This window comes from Botryllus schlosseri, chromosome 7 (assembly GCF_051294905.1).
Source record: "Botryllus schlosseri isolate E-star chromosome 7, Bs_hap1, whole genome shotgun sequence".
NCBI classification, from domain to species: domain Eukaryota; kingdom Metazoa; phylum Chordata; class Ascidiacea; order Stolidobranchia; family Styelidae; genus Botryllus; species Botryllus schlosseri.
In genome coordinates this window covers 27,441,787-27,464,723 of record NC_137242.1, presented here as the reverse complement: position 1 = coordinate 27,464,723, position 22,937 = coordinate 27,441,787, and the positions used below count along the sequence as shown (strand labels likewise).

The following is a 22,937-nucleotide window of genomic DNA, read 5'->3' as shown; positions in this document are numbered from 1 at the left end:
ATCGTTGCTGTGAATGTGTAACGTCTGTTTTACGGCATGCTGAGACCTGACAGGAGCTTAATAGTATTTTTGGGTTTAAAATCATTCCTTTTCGTGATTTTTCACACCAGCTAGACAAGTCCGTATGATTTAACAAGTATATTGGCATAATCATAACATTATATTCAACACAGCGACCGACACAACCTACTTCACCCACACAATAAGCAAAAACACATGCCATCACTCCCGTAGCCTTGGTACTCCCAGGCCCCTTCCTACTGGACCCAGGACCGTAACTGCCGCACCCCAAAACCCCCAATTCGGGGGGGGGCGAGCTCGAATTGGGCCCAAAATTTTTTGGTGAATTAGCATAAATTATATTTTTTTGAAAATTTTTGAAAAATTATATTTTTTGAAAATTTATGCAACTTTTAAAAAAATTTTCAAGGTGCAAAATATCATGATTTTTGGGTACAATTCCCCCAAGAAAAGATCCCGAAAGATTTTTAGAAATGGACATATCAGCGTTGGCCAATACCGCGACACGACCCACCAAGACATATAACGATTTAGGGCATATTACATGCGACTCCGAGAAGTGTGCCAGAACGATCGGCAACGTAAAAACCGTGGCCGAAAAGGACTGCCCTTACGCTGACGAAAACTTCGTTATATATACAAAATACATATAGCTTTAATTGTCCATAGCCTAGGCGCTTAAATGACTGGCGCCGAATGTTCCTGTCTTGGCAATCTGAACCTCAGAAGACGAATTCCATCCCGCGGGGAAAAATTATATGCCAGTGAAGAAAAACCAATTTGAAATCGTGTGCGTCTTTTAGTTTAGTACGTTTTCCCGATTCTATATTTTTTTGATATAGCAGACAGGACGTCACGAAATAACATCATGTAACGACGTCATACCAACGGGTCCGCCCGCCGAAGATGTTTAATTATCATTTACGGGCCTTACAGTTTCCAAGACACCTCACTCAGCTCTACCGGTAAATCTGATAAAGTGAGCAGAGAGGACAAGAAATTGATATCAATATATATGCAATTCCCGATCTTATTGACCGATTTATCATTAATTATCGAAAATTTTAGCGCCTCGCGCTGGCTCACTGAACACTAAACAGTACGGCTGATTTCGTGGCAAAAGCGATCAACAAGATGAATGAGGGGGTCGGTCGGTTACCGGGGTCGGTTTATCACCCTATGGGAGCCCAAGACCCAAGTTTTTTGGGACCTGACGAAATGCTGTTTCGTTCCTGTCAACGGGTATACGCCCGAAGATGTTTAATTATTATTGAGGGGTCCTACCTTTTTAAATACATCTCACTCAGCTCTACCGGTAAATCTGAATACGTCAGCAGATAGGGGATAAAATTTGATAGCAATATATCTGCAATCTCCGATGATACTGACTGATTCAATCATGAATTATTGAAATTTTTCGCGCTCCGCGCATGTAGGCGAGAGCGGGAGGCCCACTAAACGGGCACCAAATATAGATGACAAGTAGGCCCAAAGAGCGCGAGGAGACAAGGAGAGAGCCCCCAGAAGTCCGGTTTATCACCCTATGAGGGGCCCAAGACCAACGTTTTTTTTTGGGGGGGGGCTGACGAAGTGCTGTTACGGCCCTGACTGGACCACTCTACTTATAGAACCAAACCCAACTCCGATACACGTGGAACCTAAAATGTAGGCCACGGACAAAGCGAGCATTCTAGAAGCAGGGGAACGGCAACACATTTTCCTTACCAGGGCGTTACAAATCCCTTGCTATTAGTTGTATTAAAGACGCTGTTGTGGCTTTTGTTGTATCTGCAATTCCACATTCACGGTTCACAAAAAAGATCATATTGCTTCAAAACGATTCATTTCTACTCAATCCAACCGGATAGGATGCCTTGTGAGATCAGATACTGTAAATTCAAAAGGATGTTCCAAACATTCTTGGTTATAGCGATATATTGAAAAGAAGGGAGCACGGTGATCACGAATCATTGGCGAGAAAAGAAGCATGGCATTAAAACTTCGTGTTTGAAAAGACAATGTAATCCCATACGAAAGCAAAATTACAATTATGCTTCATGCATGCTTCATGTGCTTACCTATAAACATGGAGGAAAGAGACGGGATGGAAATATATCGCGGGCAGAATTACTTCCTCTTCCTGTCAGCTGAAATGGATAGGGCATGGTGTTTACTTACTTAATTTAGACCCACAGGTAGCCATGGAGGCTGCGTTCGTTGTTACAGCTGTGTTATTCCTGTTTGCTTCGTCACTGCTTTGGAAATTGGCGTTATCTGGTGAGTGATACAAGGTCATGGTTTATGGCTTATGATTTATGGAACGCATGTACAATACATTCAAAGTAGTGAATAAATTCGGTTAAGAGATGCGATTATAACTTTCTTCATCAACAATCGTAACTCCAAATACGTCAACGGCATGCAAACAGTCCGCAGATCTTAAGCCATCTTTTCTCCTCGTTTATTCGAATTATTATACTGGTGATACGATTGTTGATATAGGCCTACAATGTTCCTTTCCATTCTCTACCAGTTGCTGGCGACTATCCCTGATGAGTGTCAGCCGAAAATATTTTATTTCAATATAATATACTATTTAATTTTATACTGCCTTATCGCTAATAAGCGGCACCTAATCTTGAGGGTATCTCATTTCCTACGAATATATCATTTCACAATGTACCTAATTCAATACGTTGAAGTACAGAAGACGAGTGGACTCTGTGGTCGGCATGCAGTGTGACATGCGGGAGTGGTAATAGAATAAGACGCAAACTCTATTGCCACCAGAGAAAATGCAACGAAAACGACTCGCAGTCGAAGCATTGTTTCGTGAGGTTTTGTCCAGGTTTGTAAACCAACAAACGAATGATACCCCTTCACAGAAGGAAGTTGATTTTGTGACAAATTGAAGGTTATCTTGGCTGGCCCAGAATCCACTTCACTGGCAACTTGCTTGTCGACGCGAACACCGTAAATAATTTCCGATGCTCCTACCACAAGGACTTTTACCCGTCGGAACAATCAGGCCAGAATATCGTCCTGAAGAAAGTGGTAAAATACAAACTATTTGACGGCGCTTACAAACATGTTGATATCAAGTGTGCAGACTTATACAAACTACGAATATAGTTAGTTGACGGGTTGTCGATTAGTTCAAATTCTAGTTGATGATTTTTAAATATGAATAGTTTGAGTCCGAGTTACGTATAATAGACATTAGTTGCTTTGCAACTCGATCCCAATGAAATAAAAAGTAATCAGTTGCTTCAGAATTAAATTAAGTTAATTGTGTTAGTAAATTGCGGCATTTTAAATGTCGTTAGTTTTAGTTATAATTTGGAGTTTTAAAAAGGGAATATTTCTAGTTCTATAGTTGTGTATATAAAAAAATTAGTTGCCGAATAACTAGAAATACGTGTCGTTGTTTGACATGAATGGTGATACCGGCATTCTGCTTTTTGATTTTCTTGCAGTCATCGCTAGCTCAGAGTCATCGGTACTAACAGTGGCGTAGACAGGATAAGGTTTAGGAGTGATGATCCCTCCCGTTTCAAACTTGCAATGATGTTCACGTGGAAAGTGAATCCGCTTCCGATCAAATAAAAGTTGAATATAGTTTTTTTAAAGTTAATTGCGGATTTTTAAAGGCCGTTAGTTCTGATTTTAGTTGAGACTTTTGAAAAGTGAGTAGTTCTAGTTCTAGTTCCTTTTGCTAGTTTTAAAAATCAAGTAGTTTGTACAAGTCTGCAAGGGAGTGTATCTATTCAGAGTGAAACTCACGTGTATTATGAGCGGGCCGGTGAAAACTACAATCCCGACGGCACGAATCACGTGTACTTCGTTGATACAAATGTAACATCAATCTGTTTCGGCCCAAAACGATGTAGTCTCGACGACCCCATAGTCGGTTGGTCGGTACGGGGTAAGAACTTGTCCGATAGCAATTGAAATGTTCAACACTATGTTTGTATAATTTAGGAGACTACACGTGGTGTAATGGTGGCGATAGACGTTGATTGGCAAACATCTTCTGAAATATACGGGTTGGGAGTGAGCGTACCAGGCATATTTGAAGGTGAATTTCAGCCCGCGTCATATCACAAGGTACAATTCGGATTCCAGGGTCACACAAATGATAATTCTCCCGATATGGCGAGGTACAAAAGGTTAGGTAAGGATGCGTGGTTTGTGAACCGTAGCTTTGGTCCTTACGTTACTAAAATCTCAGCAAATTAAAGAACGTGACGTGGTACGACAGCTATTACGAATCTCTCTTTGGAAGCGCGAAAGAATTATCAATCTCGTTTACTATCGATTCATATTCTGAATCCACGCTCATGGGAAGAATCAGCGGGACATTTGGCAAGTTGTTATTCGTATGCTGATTTTTAGAATAACAGTTTAGCAGTGAATATTGAACAATATTTGGATCAAATTCTGTTATGTAACACCTTCCTATCTTTTAGCATTTAAAATAAATGAAGTTCTTCTTATACGATGTCTGTTGGACACAATCATCACATCAACCCCACAAACGTCATATCACACTGTTTAGGCATTACATCAGACGACGACCCTACCATGATATCCGCTGAAGAATATTTCAGTTGGGCGCTTTGACGGCGTCAAAAAATCTCGATTCGGCACCGTTTTATTTGGACAAAGAAAGCAAAGTATTGTCCGCTGACTTGTCGATGTCATTTTCGAGAGATCCAAGCGGAATAATAATGTCGGGCGAACTAGGACAGCTAGATTTGGCGATGCAACCAAGAGCACGACCGTAAGAAATTAGAATGTAACATTTATAAAAATTAAATACACTGTAGTGTATAGCTATCATCTGTTTAGAAATGACGAGTGGACATTGTGGACAATGATAACAACGGGAGGGCAAGTTTCAAATAGCATCGGGTCTTCAGAAGATTGGTACCGAATCTTCGGAGGAATTGTTGATATTGACCTATCTGAGATCAGTCCCTTCACCATGAAGTTAATGTTGAAATCCCGAATCGAGATTATAAATGAGTATAATTCTGGGTGTTAATCACTGAAGCACGGCGGGTATTACCTATTTATCATTATTTTATAGAAAAGGAGTGATATATCTCGCTGAATATCCGTTTGGTATCAACTATAACTTGATAAATTCCGCAGTAACGCGTCTGGACGTTGGTGAAGCGTTTCACAATCATGTATTTGTTTCTTCGTACGGAAAGCCAGTCAGAAATGCACAAGTAAATTTATATCCGATCGTAGGAGAACTGGCGAATAACATATGTTTCCTGCAAAGCTGCAACAGGTACGTTATGATTGCAACCAGGACCGTAACTGCCGCACCTCAAACCCCCCAATTGGGGGGGGGGGCGAGCTCGATGGGGGCACAAAATTATTTCGTAAATTAGCATAAAATATAGATTTTTTTGGAAATCTATGCAACTTTACCAAAGATTTTTTGCGCTATGCGCGATTTAGTGGTCCCAAAATGTCTGGATTATAGGGTACACCCCCCAGAAAAAATACGCTTGATTTATACAAATGGGCATTTCGGCGTCGCTCATTACCACGCCCCGTCGCACAAAGACCTATACACTTTCAAGCCATGCAACATGCGACTCCAAGAAGTGTGCCAGAACGATCGGCGGCGGGAAAACCTGGGCCGAAATGGACTGCCCTTATCCTGACCGAAAACTTCGATATATATACATAGGCATTGTCCATAGGTGCCTAAATGACTGGTGGCGAATGTTCCTGTCCTGGCAATCCGAACCCCCACAGCACAAATGACTACCAGCAAAAAAAATTTATTTGCCATTGAAGAAATATCAACTTGAAATCGTGTGTGTCTTTTAGCTTGGTACGTTTAAGCGATTTCAATATCTTTGACATAGCAGACAGGAGGTCACGTATCACCAGTGTTGGGATCAAATCACTACCTTCGAGTCACGAGTCAGTGCATGTTTTGACTCGAGTCAAGTCAAACGATTTTCGAAAGTGACTCGAGTCAAGTCAAGTCACTTGATTTTTGGAGGTGACTCGAGTCAAGTCGATTCAAGTCAAGTTACAAGTCTTATCCTTGTCTTATCGAAGTATGAGGCATGATTACGTCATGCTGGCTGTCTGAAATACAGATTGATGTGGTTATTGATTCTGAACCGATGAATGAATATAGACTTAAATATACACGCAAGAAGGCGCTGTATCGCTCACATATACGTAGAACTGCTGCTAAATTACCCGTAAGTAATTGCATATCCTCAGTTTATAGTTATCAGCCAAAATAGAGAAACGAATTGGCAAGATGCAATACAATTTCCATTCACATATTGATATGATAAAATTCGAGCCTGCGCCAATGGTTGAGGAGTAGGGGAGGTGGTACCGATGGATCAAAAAATGCAAAATGATCTCTGGCCGTCAAATCTTCAACCGAGAATAGCAGATCTTTTGCTGTCTCAACACTACGATACAAGCTCTATCTATCGCGGACATTTACATGAATATCCGCCTTTTCATAAAATATTTATAAACGTTTAAAATTTGTTGCTCGAACGTGTCATCGGTCCCCACGGGCACACGACCATGGGACCTATGAGACATACGCTCAAAAACTCAGATTTGTTAACTTGTTTCGTTGAGTACGATAAGCTAAGCTACAGCAAGCCAATGAAGAATGTTTCGTCGCGACCTTCAAGAATAAAATAGATTATATCAACTCAAATGTTGGTATAAAATCATGTTTTGATTTACGCCTAAACTTACAAAATTAATGCCACATACATATTACACGCAAATCGACATTTTGACTTTCAAATACCTCGTAATAACGATAAAATAGCACAGGTAACTATGATTTACAGCCTATATATATGTAGGCGAGTTTCTATTGTTAAGTGATTAGTTGGTCCATCTATTTGGCTCGATTTAGCTATGGTACCATAGGTCCCCCACCCCTATAAATATTGTAATTGACTTGAAAATAGTCCACTCGAGGATGGTATTGATTCGAAAAATATGTGCCATTATATAGCCTAATACAAGCCCTATACTTCACATCAAAAATTATGGCGGTTTTGTTAGTCTGAAAGGTGATATAGAAAAATGCAAATGTCGATCCAAATTTACTTTACACCCCCTAAAACGTAAATCATTCGTCACAGACCCCATAACTCACACAGGTCGAATTTTTTGCATGTGAGGAAAGATTCTGTCAGCATGTAATAGCAGACAATTTCACGGAGTGTAATCATGGAATTATCATGGAGAATTTTTCAAGAATTTTCGGTCCCAGTGATCCATCGGTACCACATCTCCCCTATATAAACTATATTCGAATTCAATTTCAATAAAACAAGAGGTTTGGCCTAGGTATAAGTACAGAAAACAGAAATGAATATTATGCTATTAAATTACTTCACTGGCAGTTTACGACTACGTAAGCTGTAAGCTTAAGTCACTGCGTTTGTGGTCATTCTATTTATGTAAGAACAATGGAGGCTCGGTGAAACACACGATCATTGAATGGTTGGTCGCTTTCACGGTTTACACCAGCGTTTCGCGAACAATCCGAACATATGGAAGAAACAGCGATTGTTATCGACACCGATTACTTGATGCCTTAAAATTGACTCGTGAATTTTGCTCCGAGTCACGAGTCAATCCACATTTAGCCGAGTAAAGTCAAGTCATTTTAGCAAAGGGACTAGAGTCAAGTCAAGTCATACGAAAAAGGTGACTCGAGTCATCCCAACACTGGTATCAGCCTCATGTAATGAAGTTATTATACCGCCCGAATCTGTTTAAATATTATTCACGGGCCTTACAGTTTCCAAGACACCTCATTCAGCTCTACCGGGAAATCTGATTACGTGAGCAGGGAGGATAAAAAATTGATAGCAACATATATGCAATTTCCGATGATATTGACCGATTCAATCATGATTTGTTAAAAAATTTCGCGCTTATGGCGCGTTTGGGCGAAGTAATGCGTCACGTTAGACTGTACAATAAATGTCGGTTACAACTCGCGGCAAACACGACTAACCTGTGGGGGTCTGGGGGGCCAAGACCAAAGTTTTGGGAGGGGAGCTGACGAAGTGCTGTTACGTTCGTGATTGCAACAGTTCATAGCTACACGCAGCTTTCTACAAACTACCTATCGAGTTAGTTGACGTTAGTTCTAGCTCTACCTGTTAGTTTTAAACGATTGGAATTCTTGTTCTTGTTGCGCATTTTGGTCATCTAGTAGTTTGTACAAGTCGGGATACACTTACACACTAGGACGAAAAACATCCGGTATGACTTATTTCTAGGTCGCTGGAAACACCTTCATCTTCAGTATCTTTCTCGACCGACAACCATATGGTATTGACGAACCGATCTGGCATAGCTCCAGTCCGAATATATGCAATGTCCGACCCGGGAAATGTGAGACGATGCGGAATCGATGGTCAGATATATCCATTCAAGATATTCATCAGGTTTGTTGTTGCATTATTCTGACAAGCGCAGGGAGAAAGAATTCGAGTACCCGAATATGAATCGAGCATTAATTCAAATGATTCGAGTCGAATACATAGAGAATGCATATTTTCGAGTACTGAAATTATCGGATTATCTTTGATTGGTGGATAATCCGAATATTATCAACGTAAAACAAAAAGAACTCCGCTTCTACTAGTTATAATTGAATCAAATTTGTTTAGCATCGTCTTCGAAGACAGCTTAACAATTTCAGCGGGATGACAGAAAACTTGGAATTTTTTTATAATTTTCCCTGAATAATTACAAATTTTAATTGGATCTGCGGAGTCGTACACTTGTCAGAATTGAACAGATTTGGTGTGCAGCGTTTTTTAGGGTAACCTGACAATGTAATCAGTGAATGGCTGGAATCCAGGAAAAAGGTTATTTTTGAACAGCCCTAATGTACATTCGAATATTCGTGGTTAGCAGAGCTCAATGTTCTCTTAGAAAATGACACGCAGATCAGAGGTGGTCAATCGAGGGGTAATAAAAAGACGAACTCTTTCGCGTCTGTATTCTTCACAATAGCCGAAATCTGTGGTTCTTGACCTGGGCTCACACGAACCCAACGTGTTCCCAAGAGCCAGTCTCAGACGCCCGCAAGGGTGGCTCGAACGTCACAACGCCAGACTGATACAGCAGAAGTCCCATTCATTTGCAGTAAATATGTTGTTGATGCACAGATCATTTTGCGCGCCGGTGTTCCATAGTAATGTGTGAGATTTGTACTATGGTACATGATCGTTTTTCTGCTCGGCGACAATTTGGGGTGCGCTGTACGCTTGAAGATTAGAGTAATGGTTCGCCGGGTAAGTAGCCTGCCGGTCAATACCGACTGTCCCAAGTGTATTCAGGTACAGAATCGGCAATCAAACGTGGACATACTCCGAGGGACCAAAGCTATCGCATGGCAAGGTCCAGTATTCGGCGGGGTACGAAACCAATCGATTCTCGACAGTGGTTCGCATATTCAGCGTCACGCCTACGAAGCCATGTCCAGTCTGGAACGATGTAAAAGGTACAGACGTCAGAATTCAAAAATTACCACCGCTCCATACTTTCAGTCCAGTACAGGTATATTTTTACAGTACTACAATCAATATCCGGTTATGTGGAAATACGGCATCATCGACCTTCACTCGTATGGCGAAATCAGAAAACGCTCCAGGATGTTGTACGACGCAATGTTTAATACTGATTTCACAAGTGCCATGTGAAGGAACTCTGGATTTGATATGAAGTTTAGGGTTTGGCAGAACAGAGTAGGCTTACCTGAGCGATCCGATTCGAAATCCAGTATTTGGCTTCTAGTCAAGCATTCGAGTATCAGTCACCCCATCACAGTAGGCAAGATGCGGAAAGTTGAAAAACGCACCGTTTATCCATAAAGCCATCGCACCTAACTGTGCAGCAATATAAGCAGGGTTGCCATCGTCATGGATCAAAAAATGAATACCGTCGAAAAATGAGATTAGCATTAAAACCACGTTTTTGTACATACTTTGTATTTATACGAGCTGTGACATATCACATTCCATAGTTTTTGCCAGAAACAATCTGTTCCAGCAACTCCTCGTTATTGAAAACTGGCTCATGGATCTCATGACAGCTCAGGTCTAGGTTTAACTTCACTTGTACTGTACTTGTTGTGTAATCGCGGCATATTAATGAACAAGCTTCAAAGTAAACGAATTTGCGGTTCAGTTTTTACAGCCTGTGGTTTTAATCCACACATTAACATTCAAAAGTAGGTTTTATGTTTTGAATTCAAAGCAACTTTTCGCAGGCCGCTCAGAATAGCGCCGCGGGCCACACTTTCCCGACGCAAAAGCATAATTTAATGCATCACAGATACGAGAGGGAAACGATTGAGGTTCCGTAGTTGTTGAAAATAAGACAAAATAAGGACGCAAGTCGAAATCAAGGACATTTCTTAGAAATAAGGACGGTTGCGTTTTCTAAGACCTGGCCCTTCAAAATAAGGACAAATCTTAGAAATAAGGACGGTATGGCAACCCTGAATATAAGTGATCAAATACATAGTAGTGCTCACCACACAATTTACCACGCTTTCTGGTGATTCTGCCGACTGCTGAATCAGTCCATTGATGGGCAGGATATATATTGTAGGCTTACCACACGTCCTCTTTTAAAAGGATTTGTCCTATTTTTGGAAAGTGTCCTTGGAGGACGCACAAATGTCCTCTTTTTTAAGATTTTATCCTCTATTTTGAGAATTTTGGTTAAATATAGTGCAAAATTTGACTTAGATACATCAAATCTGCACTGAAATAACTGAATCGATCATGAGGTGGGAAGAAATTGCCATTTTCAGGATTTTCCTCCGGTTTTGCACGTTTTAAAATTTTGAAAAAGTGTCCTCTTTTACATTTCCAAAATATGGTGACCCTAATATATTGTTAAGTAACAATGGAATTTTGCGGGACAGCCGCTTGAACAGACCGTCGCCTGGATCGACCATAAATTGCCTTGACATAACCGATTTTGCAGTTTTTACTGCACATTTTGCTATTTTATTCATCAATCGTTTCAACACTATGCTGCAGTTGCCCTCTAAATCTCCACCGTCCTAATTTGCCCAGCGCCCTCCTAACACCCAATTTGTAACCAGCGCCCCCTAATCGCCCATTTAGTGGCCAGCGCAAATTCGCGCTCGCACCCACTTTTGGAACTACTGATCTAACACTTCTCAACTGGAATCATCAGCTCTAATTATATTGTAATCTATCTACCGCAAAATAATTTGTTTGAAGACGCAGCAACCAGCTATTCATTTCACAGGTACATGCCAACAAGCAGAGAGCTATCGGCCGGAAAGCATCTGCTTATCAAAAACTGGATCAAATGCGGCATGCGGAGAATATCATCATACACAGTGGGTATCAGAGTTGGATCAATTGGAATTTGTAATTGTAATTGAATGTAATTAACTACATTTTTCAATGTAATTGTAATGTAATTGTAATTGAAGCATTTTTATTTTGTGTAATTGTAATTGTAATTTGACAAAAATTTTGCTCAATTACAATTTCAATTACATTAAATTGCTATTGAGACCTGACAAGCACAACATAAAATAATTGACTTATAATGCATTCTCTTTAAATGTCGACAAGGAATTTGGTGGATCCATTCGCGGAAGCCCTTGACTGCGCCCTTACGGGCGAAGTTTTTTTTAAATTTTTACCGCTATGCTGGCCTCGGCTGCCATTGTATACAATTTTTAGATCACTAACCAACGGATGGATTTGCAACACGTGACTCACGATTGAATACGCCAAGAAGCGAACTGCTGAGCCGGCTAAAAGCAGCAGAATTGATAGTCTCATAGCTGGCGATCCAAGCGTCGAAATTTGATATGTATCGTCCTAATCGAAAGCTAGTGTCGCACTGATTCCGCAATAAAAGTATATTTCCAGGCAATGGTACCATCTCAAAATAGTCGTGAAAGTCTGGGAATCGGCATTGTTCTGAACAATCGCTGGGCGTAATTAGTAGGCTAATTGTTGTGGTCATGCTGCTGCAGCGCTCCCACTTTTCAGAACAGTCGGCCTTAAACGACTATCTTGAAGCAGTTACATTGCCCTGACGAGATTTTATTTTGTATTTTCGGAATTAGTACATCAATAGATTACGATAAAGACCAGATGCATCAAATTTGGACGCATGGATCGCCAGCTCTAGGACTACAAAGTTTGCTGCTTTTAGCCGGCTCTGCAGTACGTTTGTCGGTGCATTCATCCGTGACTCACATCTTGCGCATCTATCCGTGGGTTGGCAATCTACAATACGATTTCAGATCACGATGCTGCATCGTTACTTCGTCTGGCTAACTAACCAGACCACTGGATATTATATAACGTCTTATCTGACAAAGCACGGTTTTGTTTTTACTCCTCATCCTAATTTCTACGTCCCTCGATAAAAAATAATAATATTTCTTTAATTATATACTATATACGCAAATCCAACACGTGCATATATTATAATACTTTTTCAACGACATACTGCACCCTATCCTTAATCCCAACCCATAGGAAATTAGGTAAATAACATTTTACATTTTCAATTAAATGAGCCATAATTACCGAGCATACAAAACACGCTTATATTACGTCACAATGACATCTTACATAGCATACTATGTACGCACATAAACGCATATATTACTACACAATCTGAACAAGACTTGAATTGTTGTTAAATACGACGCTACGGTTGTCAAGGAGCACTGTTGAATTTATGATTATTCAATTACATGTCCAACAGCAGCAATTGTAATTGTAATTGTAATGTAATTGAAGCATTCAAGGAGTAATTGTAATTGTAATTGTAATTTGATATTTTTAGCGTGGAGTAATTGTAATTGTAATGTAATTGAAAAATGCATGAGAGTAATTGTAATTGTAATTGTAATTGAACTGAAATAATGTAATTGATCCAACTCTGGTGGGTATGTGATAAGTCGGGCTGGAAAATCGAATGCCTGAGTGATTGTATTCCTAATCGCGCATTATGGGTCATACGAGAATGGATGATATTTGAAAATCAAATATGTGCCTTCTAAGCGATCAGTTCCACGCCACATAAAGCTAATTAGTATTTTTTCGACCTTGTCTACTTGGCTGGACTTATGAACATGCTTAGCGGAAATGACATTTCCTCTCACGTGCGTAGCGCACTACTATACATGTTTCGTATTCGATTTCAAGGCATCACCTTTGCGAAGCTATAATTCCCGTCGTACAGTGGAATGTAGCTATCATTTCAGTACTCGTAAAATCTTTTCTCACTATTCAACTCGAATCATAAGAAATATTAATCAATTCAGAGTGGAGTATAGTCGATTCAATATACCCAGCCCTATTTATTAGTTACTATAACTGACGAGCTGAGAGTCAATGCTTTTAGGATTCTGGCTCGACTTTTGAAAATTATCTCGGTTCTATATGGGTAAACAACGATGACAGGAATGAGTCAAACTCATCGTTTTCATTTATTAGTTCGAATATTACCAGTAAGCAAATCGGAATAGAATATCATGGTTTTGACGAAACGATTCGAATTTGTGATAATGCATTTTCTACAAAACGAAATCCACACCATTCCCGCGATTCATATCGACAACAAATGGAATCTTTGTCTATATCTTTGAGAGAGAGAGAGAGAGTCTTTATTTTTCATCAAACCAAAATACATAACACACGGCAGTGGTGGTGGTACAGAAAATATGCATGCACAGTATTCGGTATTAGATAGGAATGATCGATAAGACCGTGAGGGTCATCTAGTCTGATCACACCAGCATCAAACAGGTACACTTGACTCTAAACCAGGGGGGCGCGGGAGGCTCTCAGGGGGGGCGCGAGAAATTGACGAAGTCAGTATAGGGGGGGGCGCGAGAAATTGACAAGTCAGTATAAATTGTACGTGTCTGAACATGCGTTTCACATCCATTGTGAGAAGACGATTAATGAAGATGAAATTTGTTCCATATTCAAGAAAGCTTGCAAAATACAAACTCTAGCAACAGCGCTCAACTGAGTATAGTCTGATTTCAACTTCATCTGAGCAAATTTTTGAAATTCTTTGGAGATATAGAGAGCAATTCCCACTTGTAAGTCATTCATTGCTTCATAGCTTTGACAGTAGCCTAAAGCTTGTCGCGCTGGGCAGCTCTTGTTAGTAGCTTGCGAACTGCACTGCCTAAGACAGACTGAGATGCAACATAGGTTGCCCGGTTTCGCCCCCAATTAGGCTATAAATCAACACAATAAATTCATTTCGAAAACTGATCAAATTTAGCCTGGCAGGACAGAACGACGCCTTGCTCTCTGTACTCACTACCAGCATCAGGATTAGTCTCAGGGTGACCTACATTGAAATTAATTAATGGATGTCTTGTTCCATGTTTTTTTGTTATTTCCAAACAAGTTTGAAGAAATTTGTCAGCAATATAAAAGACTCAACAACTGGAATGCAGATTCAAAATTGGCGTAACATATACCTTATGTATACTATTAGATCAGGGGTGGCAGCCTGCAGCCGTAGAAGGGAATTTGAGCGGCCGTCGACGCCTAATTCAATTAGTATGTGTTGGCGGCCGTAGACATGCAAATTGCAATTACGAATTCACTCCCGCATTTTCGAGAGATTTTAATTAATCTTGAAATTTTCTTCGCCCTCCGCGCAATTCAACAAGACTTCATTTTTCAATTTTAATGCAGTAGCGCCCTTCTGAATCTGAGTCGGAATGGGAAGTGGCAAGAAATAGCAATTCGTTCGCGGCCCTGAAAAATTTTCGCGCACCGCGCGACAATATGCACCTCTCGGCAGCCATTCATAACATTGCCACTCGCGATTTCGGTGCGTACAATAGGCCATTGTGAAAAGTAGAATAGTCCGGAGTTCACCGGGAATGGATATGGACAGTTTACCGTAGGAATTTTGCGTCCAGATCGTTCATTGCGGCGATTATCATGACGATAAATGCAAGGGGGGTCAGGGGGGGCGCGAGTTTTTTGACCATCTCCAAGGGGGGGGGGGGCGTGTCAAAAAAGGTTGAGAACCACTGCTCTAAACAGTCTGGCTGTAAAAAAAAGTTACAGTAGTTAAAAAAAATAAAATAGAAGAAAAATTAAACGATGGTAGCAAATGATCAATGAAGCAATGTCTGGTCGAGGTAGGGCGACAGTGTTAGTGTAACGATAAGAGGTGATCAAGTAGGGCTTTTTTGAATCTATCATAAGGCAATTCACGGATATGTGGCGGTAATGCATTCCAAATGATAGGTCCCGAGTAGTCGATAGATCTCTTAGTTAGGTTGCTATTGGGTGGGGGTAAGTAGATATTCCCCTTTGACGAGGATCTCGTGTATTGGGAATGGACATTTTTAGCAGGTATGAAAAAGTCATCAAACACAGGAGGCAGACTATTGGAAAAATATTTGTGAACAACTTTTGATACTTCAAAGCGATACAGCTCATCAACTCGCAAAATTCGATGCTTACGGTAGTAAGGCGATAAATTGGTACGTAAAGGTACAGATGAGATCAGCCGTATCGCACGGTTTTGCAGGGTTCGAATTCTGCACAGAAATGTTTTGCATGCACTTCCCCATACTACGATTCCATATTGCAGGTGAGAGTGGAAAAGAGAAAAATATATGGTTCGTAGTATTGATCTGGAAACCAAAGATTGCAGACGGGTCATTATTCCCACACACCGAGCTAGTTTTGATATTGTGCATTCAATATGCTGCTTCCAAGACATTTTAGCATCAATAGTGACACCGAGATATTTTGCTGAGTCACATATGGAGATTTGTTTATGATTGATGTTCACAGTGAAACTATTATTGGCATTATTTAAAAGGAGCATCTCGGTCTTATCTGCATTCAAGCTTAGTTTGTTTGCTCGGAGCCATCTCGACACTTTTGGGAGTTCCCTATTCACGGATGTATGCAAATCATTGCCAGTGTTGGAGGTTATGAAGAGGTGAGTATCATCAGCAAATAGGGTTGTGCGGAATAAAGATGCATTAACAATGTCGTTAATATAAATGAGGAAAAAAGTCGGTCCAAGGACTGAGCCTTGTGGGACTCCACAAGTTATATCTCTGGTAGTCGATCTTAATGTCCCCAGTTTAACAAATTGTTTGCGATTTGCCAGGTAGCTTTCAAGTAGAGTTGCTGCAATACCCCTGATTCCATAGTGTTTTAGCTTGTATCTTAAGATTCTGTGGATAACTGTGTCGAAAGCTTTGCGGAGGTCGATAAAAATGCTGCAGCCACTTTTTTTTTGCTTGATGGTTTTGTAATAGTCCGTTACAATTGATAGTATTGCATGGTTGGTGTTGTGGTTTGATCTGAATCCATGCTGGGTCGGAGACAGTACTGCATTCAATTCAAAAAAATTTTTGAGTCGGCAGTCAATCAGTTTTTCAAAAACCGTGGCAAGATTTGGCAGAACAGATATTGGTCGGTAGTTAGAAATTAGCTTTTTACAGCCTTTCTTAAACACTGGCATTACTCTGGCAGTTTTCAGTGCATCTGGGAAAATGCCCAGACGTATCGACTCATTAAAGAAAATGCATATAACATCACCAATAATATTAAAGACTAGCTTCAGAAAGTGCGTTGGGATGAGATCGGGTCCTACTGCTTTGCTACTTTTCATTTCAGATAGTATGATGGCAACGTCTCCTTCACTTGTCGGCTCAAGAAAAATGGATTTCTGAGGGCCAGGACTCAAGTATGAGAGAAAGTCATCGGAGGAGCTTGGTATTGAAGCTGCAAGATCCGGACCAATGTTGCAAAAATACTGATTGAACTTTTCTGCTACTGCAAGCTGGTCTTTGATCATGCTGCCATTCTCGAGTAGCTCGATGTCAGCAGCACTCTTGGGAGCATTACCTTTAGTTAGGTTGATAATTTCTCCAATGGTTTTCCATGTGTTCTTGGGATCCTTGGAGCACTCTTCGAGTCTTTTTTGGAAGTATGCCTTTTTGGCATTTTCTTTCATATGCGTCACTTGGTTTGCATATTTTTTGTACACTTTTTTGCCTTCGCTTGTGCCTTGCAGATAGTAGTGCTTATGCATCCAATCCCTTGTTTTGATCGCAACTAGTATGTAATGACCAATCCAGGGTTTCGATTTCAAGCGCCTTGCATTGCGGTTGACTTTCCTAATTGGGAAAGATGTGTCGAGGGCTGCCCGCAGTTCCTCAATAAATTTTTCAAAGTGGCGATTGTAGTTGTCAATTGTGAGTGGAGGAATTTTGTAGTTGTTGAAGGTATTGCTGACAATTTCAATATACTCCTCAATACCGCGTGGGTTCAAGGGCGTTCGAGATTCAAATTCTTTAGCACATTGTGGCAGGACCAATTTCATGTGGCAGATGATGGGATAGTGATCAGTCATACTGTGTTGGAGCACAAAAGGGGACAGGTGATATTGATGAGTGTTGCAGTAGAAGTGATCTAGTAGAGTTTTGGATTGGTCAGCTATTCTTGTGGGTTCAGTAATTATCTGAGCTATTCCATAAGAATCGAGCATTTCACTGTACCTTGTGTTGAAGTTGTTGGTCTTCAGCAAATCAATATTTATGTCTCCCATAATAAATATTTGTATGTTAGCTGCCGTTAGCGTTTCCAGTATATTTGAGAATTCGTCAAGAAAAGTCTCTTGCTTTGTTCCTGGGTGTTTGTAGATGACTGCCACTGTGAGAGCTTTTTGTACATGCACTCTGACAAATATATATTCTACGCCTTCGGTTTCAAATTTTACGTCGGGCATCATGTCATATCTCACACCTTCGTTGATGTATAGTCCAACACCTCCAGCGTTCGTTTTAGATGGCGAGTGTAAAAAGTTGAAACCTGTCAGGTTAACATTAGTTGTTGGATGTTCTTTCAACTTGGTCTCAGAGATTCCGATGATGGTTGGTGAGCAATTAAACATCTCAAACAGGGGGGGAATTTCATCTAGATGAGCTTGGAGGGATCTTGTGTTTAAGTGTGCAAGTAAAATTCCTTGAGATGATGGGATGTCACTACTATTCGTTGAATTGATAGATCTGCAGTTGCTCATGTTGAAAAAGTTTTGAGCCATTTTTTAGTGTGGGTTGCGGTTGCAGTGAGAGAGCAGTATAGCAGCTTCTATTTGAGTTTATTGAGGTCATCCTTTGACTCAATGTGGATTCTGGGTGCGCCATCGTTCTTTTTCATGTAGATATTCCCATTTGCAGTCCAGAGGTATTTGAAGCTTTTTTCTTTTTTCGCAGCTCGCGCTTCAAAGAAGACATCTCTTCTGTAATTTGTTAAATTTTCGTGTAGGAAGAGTTGTTCCATTCCTTCAACACCGAAGTCCTTGATATCCTTTTTGCCCTTTCTCACTTTGAGGAATTCTTTTTTTGGTTGGTCCGAAGAGAATTTAGCTACAATGGGTCCTGTTTTGTCTGGATTTTTGAAGCGCACTCTATAGCAGTGCACAATCTGTGGCGCAGTGATGTCAGCTTTCAAGGCGTTAGCTATTTTCATGATGGTCTCCGGCAGATCTTCTTTTTTGGAGTAGGGAACACCATGAAATTCCAGGTTGTTGTTTCGAGATTGCTGCTCCAGGTTGTCATTGGTGCGTACTAGGCCAGATATTTTTTTGTTCAGGATACTCATAGTTGATTCAAATTTGTCGTGTTCCTTGAGCATGGTTTCTTGCGAGGCTAGTTTTAGATTTTCTTTGTTGCTCTCAAATTCTGCATTCATGAATTCCATCCCAGTCTTGCAAGTTTCGATCTCTTTCCGGAGTTCCTTGTTCTCTTCCTTTAGTTTCCTAACCTCTAGGTTGGTCTTATCAAGCTCAGATTGCAATATTTCATATTGCTTTTGCAGTGTTATATTCAGCTGTGTCAAACCTTTGACTTCACTGAGCGTATCTTCCAGTTTACTGTCCATCTTCTTCAGTCTCGCCAAGATGGCATCTTCATGTGTTCCAGACTTTGTCATTTTGTTTCTTGGATGGATCTATAGCCTAGGTTATAGCCTAGATTACTTTAAATCTGCAGACTTAATACAACCAAATACTCCAATATTTGCAATATTAGGCTATGAGAATAATACCGTAACTCAGCGAAGCTATCCACTTCCAACAGATCAGCAATGCTCTGCTTCAACTCTGAAGGAAGGCGTCGAAGAAGTCAGGAGTTTGTTACGACACGCGGTTATGCTACATCTCTCAACGATTCCGATGTACATGACCGCCTGGTTCAGTCTCAAAACGGAATTCGGAAGGAACCAAGAAATAGCCGACCTTTTGCAAACAGTTTTCGTCGAAAAAATGCTTCACATGACGCTCGCCGTGAATGTTCTGAATGCGGTAAGTCCACCGTCTTAGCGAAGAGTGTGTGTATTCACAGTTTTCCCGCCTAAATATCTCAGAATCAATCGCAACATTTTAATCCACACGACGCTCGACATATTAGAATAAGAACAAATAGAGTGCAAAAGACGGCGTACGGAGACACAGATGATTTATAACTCTGCTTTATTTCACTTATGATTTGATTTATTTCGATTAAGTTGTTTATATCTGTAGGCAGACCAAATCGCATCGTTACGTAGCCTACTTGTTCAATTCTGCAGCGCTATATCGTTTTGTTATATTACTATCCTGCAACAATCCATAACAAATCTGAATATGACCTTTATTTCAGGTCGGTGGATCAGTGCAATTGATTGACGTAAATGCATAACCCGCCTTTCCAAAGATACTCGCCACATGACCCGGTTATCAATTGTTACCAGACGTGCAAGTAGCTCTCGAACCCTTTTCGATCGGGTCAGTAGATCAAATCTTTTCGGGCATCGAAAAACCACCGGGCCGTAAAACTCAACAGGTGAAAACAATGATTATCGTCATTGAGGACTACTCAATATATATTCCTTGCCACTAAGGAGTTAATTTATCAACGGCAATTGGAATTGCGATACTATTGTCACTGTGGATGGCTGCAAACCTCAAATGGTCACATCTCAGAGTACGAAAAATCAAGTAGCAAAACTACGTACGTTAGTGGATAAATGACATTCTGCTAATTCGTGATCAACCAGCATCATTTTAACAAAGTTCGATCAAATTCGCATGGTCGACAAAATACCAAATAATATACAATGTGATATATAAATAGTATTATATTATTTACGGTCTCGTGGAAGTTATATATTTGAACTTTCCTGATCAAGCATATACTCTTATGACGTCAGTTATCCTCCATTCGACTGGACGCCTAATACTGGATTCAGAATCAAATCACTCATGTACTCGATTTTTCACAGCATTAAAGCTAATGACGTTTTGCAGGTTATAAACAAGTTGGGGTCAATATGGATCCTGTTGTATGCGAAAAATACAAGTTCAATTAACAAAAAGACGAGGAAATCGATCAGAGAAAGTGATACCAACGATACACACTTCACCTTATATCTCAACGGTAGACAGCTAAAAGACTGGTTTCCAAGCTCACATGAATATTGGTCGTCTTTGCTAGAAAACGCGAATGACATCATCGACGTCATGACTGTAACAGACACGAAGTCTGTCGGTGGATTATATTCTTTGATATCACTAAAACTTATCGCTCTCGAATCATGTGCTAAGATAAGAAACCTCAATAATCCACAAAGAAATGAAAGAACGATATTTCAAGGGAACAAATGGTATCAGTTGAATATGTCGCATTGGTATCACAAGAGGCGCGATTCCATACTAAATATCAAGAAAGTGGACGATGCTTTCCACACCAGCGCATCAGCGTTTGCTACAAAGAAAGGAATTGAAAATACATTCACGCCATCACTATTCGAGGTAACTGATCTAAAATCGGCGTTAGAAGCAATTTTGGAGGTTATTTACCAAGGAGAAAGTGGATCTGAGTACTTCCCTATTGGAACACAAATTGATACATATGGCAGTTTATGGGGTCAAGATGATGGGTACGAACTGTCACATTACTACAGGTTTCGGGAGATAGTCCATGGCCGGCGGCTAATTAAGTCTTCAACTTCATATGTTCCTAATCATATATGCTTTGACAAATCCACGCTGTATTCCTGTTCCACACTACCCAATCAGCTGCATTGTTACTCTGGAGACGCAATACCATTTTATAGCGACGGCGTATGGCCGATGCTCTCCAATCCAAAAGAAACTGACTCTGTTAAAGGATCAGAAGTTCATTTGCTAAACAATCAGTTCAACTTACTGTACACCAGACTGCTGTTCTGCTTGGAAGGAGCGTTCTCAGGGAAGCCGAATTCGTTAGAAGAATGCATGTCAATCATGCACGATCTTACGATAGCGGGAAAGCGACTGGTGCGAACCCCTGTTCTGAATCAAGACGGTAGGCCTACTAAAAGCGCATATACTGGTACACCGACTTGGCAATTAATACGAGAAAGGTGGAACAGAGCTGGTCTCTCCCTCACCGATTTATAGCCTTTGAAAATAAGGCATCGTCGATATTTTCACAAAAATGCGGAATATGTAACGACGCAGGCTTCGGGGCCTGAAATTATAGACCAGCGGTGTCAAACCCACGGGACGAGCACGGCTTTCTAAGGCTTGGGACGTTTTGATTCAAAAGTTATAGGCCAATAGCAGTGAGACCCACAGTTATTTGGTCCCGCGTCACTTACGGACAACGGTTTAGCTTTGATGTCTTCGCTTCTGTGAATAGCTACATTTCTGATGTCGGTCTATTTTTTCTCAAAACTCTGGACTGTATGTGCATATTCTACTTTATCTGTGTTGATGACGCAGACTTGTTACTGATGGTGACCAGAGTGAAACGCAACAGTGCAGTTGTGATGAGACGTATAAATATATAAATATATGTTCGATATTTGCTGTCTTGGGGATTATTTACGCGGAAGTACTTATTAATCTCAATTTTCGATAGACATATGCTGGATAACGATATTATCATTTATTCAGCATTGTGACGGTAGAACAGTACTCATAAAGAATTGCGTCGCTAAGATGTCGATTTTCGCCATGCCACGACACGCGAAAGTACATGCCCCTTCACCGGGTTGTACTGGCCTACTGGCCTACTAGATGGGTGCCAAACATAATATTGTGCCAAATAGTGCCGTGAATCTATTATGCTCAACGCGACGGCAACGATATGGACAATGGAAATGCAGGTTTTCTTTTACAATGTCATATTAAAGATGTACGGATCACGCTTCTGTCATTAATGTTAATATCGGGATCCAGAAATTCCCGACTAAGGGTGGGCGAGCACCTAATGCCCCATCCGTCGACATACGTTGTCAGTAACGTGGTACTCTTTCTGACTACACAGGTATGTTCTGCCTATTTACGCTACTTACTCAAATGTTTCCATTTTAAGACTACTTCTACTTCGTTCCTCTTTAGTATTAAACCAGATTTGCTAACTTGGACAGCTTACAGCAGTGGTGGGCAAACTACAGCTCGCGAAAGCCTTTTTAAAAATATTGATAAAATGCGTTATAAATAGCTAATTATTGCAGCGACTTCATTTATATTTGCTATAATATTTCTCATCATGATACTGATCAAGTTCTATTCGTACTATACTACTTCTTCGTGTTATTGCTGGCGCAATATTAGCCCGACCTCAAGACCCCAGATTTTGAAGAGGTTTCGTTTGGTTAATATCCCAGAACATTGAAGCGGAAATAAATCATTTTAGACAACAGTTATGATTTTAGATGGGCATCTCCAACTTTCAATGCTGTATTCTTGGAAAATCCGAACCGAGTTATGTAGATTCGTCATCTTTATTTGCATTTAGGTACAAATCATTTCATACCTTCGGTCACAATTCT

The 22,937-nt window shown here is 40.4% G+C and overlaps 1 protein-coding gene and 1 long non-coding RNA gene across 2 annotated transcripts in view; both read left to right on the top strand.

The window, feature by feature from the left end:
* LOC145442722 (uncharacterized) overlaps positions 1–22,937 on the top strand; it is a 93,641-nt gene that overhangs the window by 36,854 nt on the left and 33,850 nt on the right. The window lies entirely within an intron of this gene.
* Positions 478–21,969, top strand: LOC145443433 (uncharacterized). The gene is made up of 13 exons (XM_080321399.1): positions 478–2,298; positions 2,729–2,869; positions 2,936–3,075; positions 3,793–4,190; positions 4,253–4,804; positions 4,873–5,049; positions 5,114–5,323; positions 8,334–8,501; positions 9,266–9,760; positions 11,350–11,447; positions 19,217–19,440; positions 19,778–19,804; positions 20,425–21,969. Exons 5-13 carry the CDS (start codon positions 4,719–4,721, stop codon positions 21,556–21,558), a joined length of 2,619 nt encoding a protein of 872 aa, XP_080177525.1. The 5' UTR covers positions 478–2,298; positions 2,729–2,869; positions 2,936–3,075; positions 3,793–4,190; positions 4,253–4,718; the 3' UTR covers positions 21,559–21,969.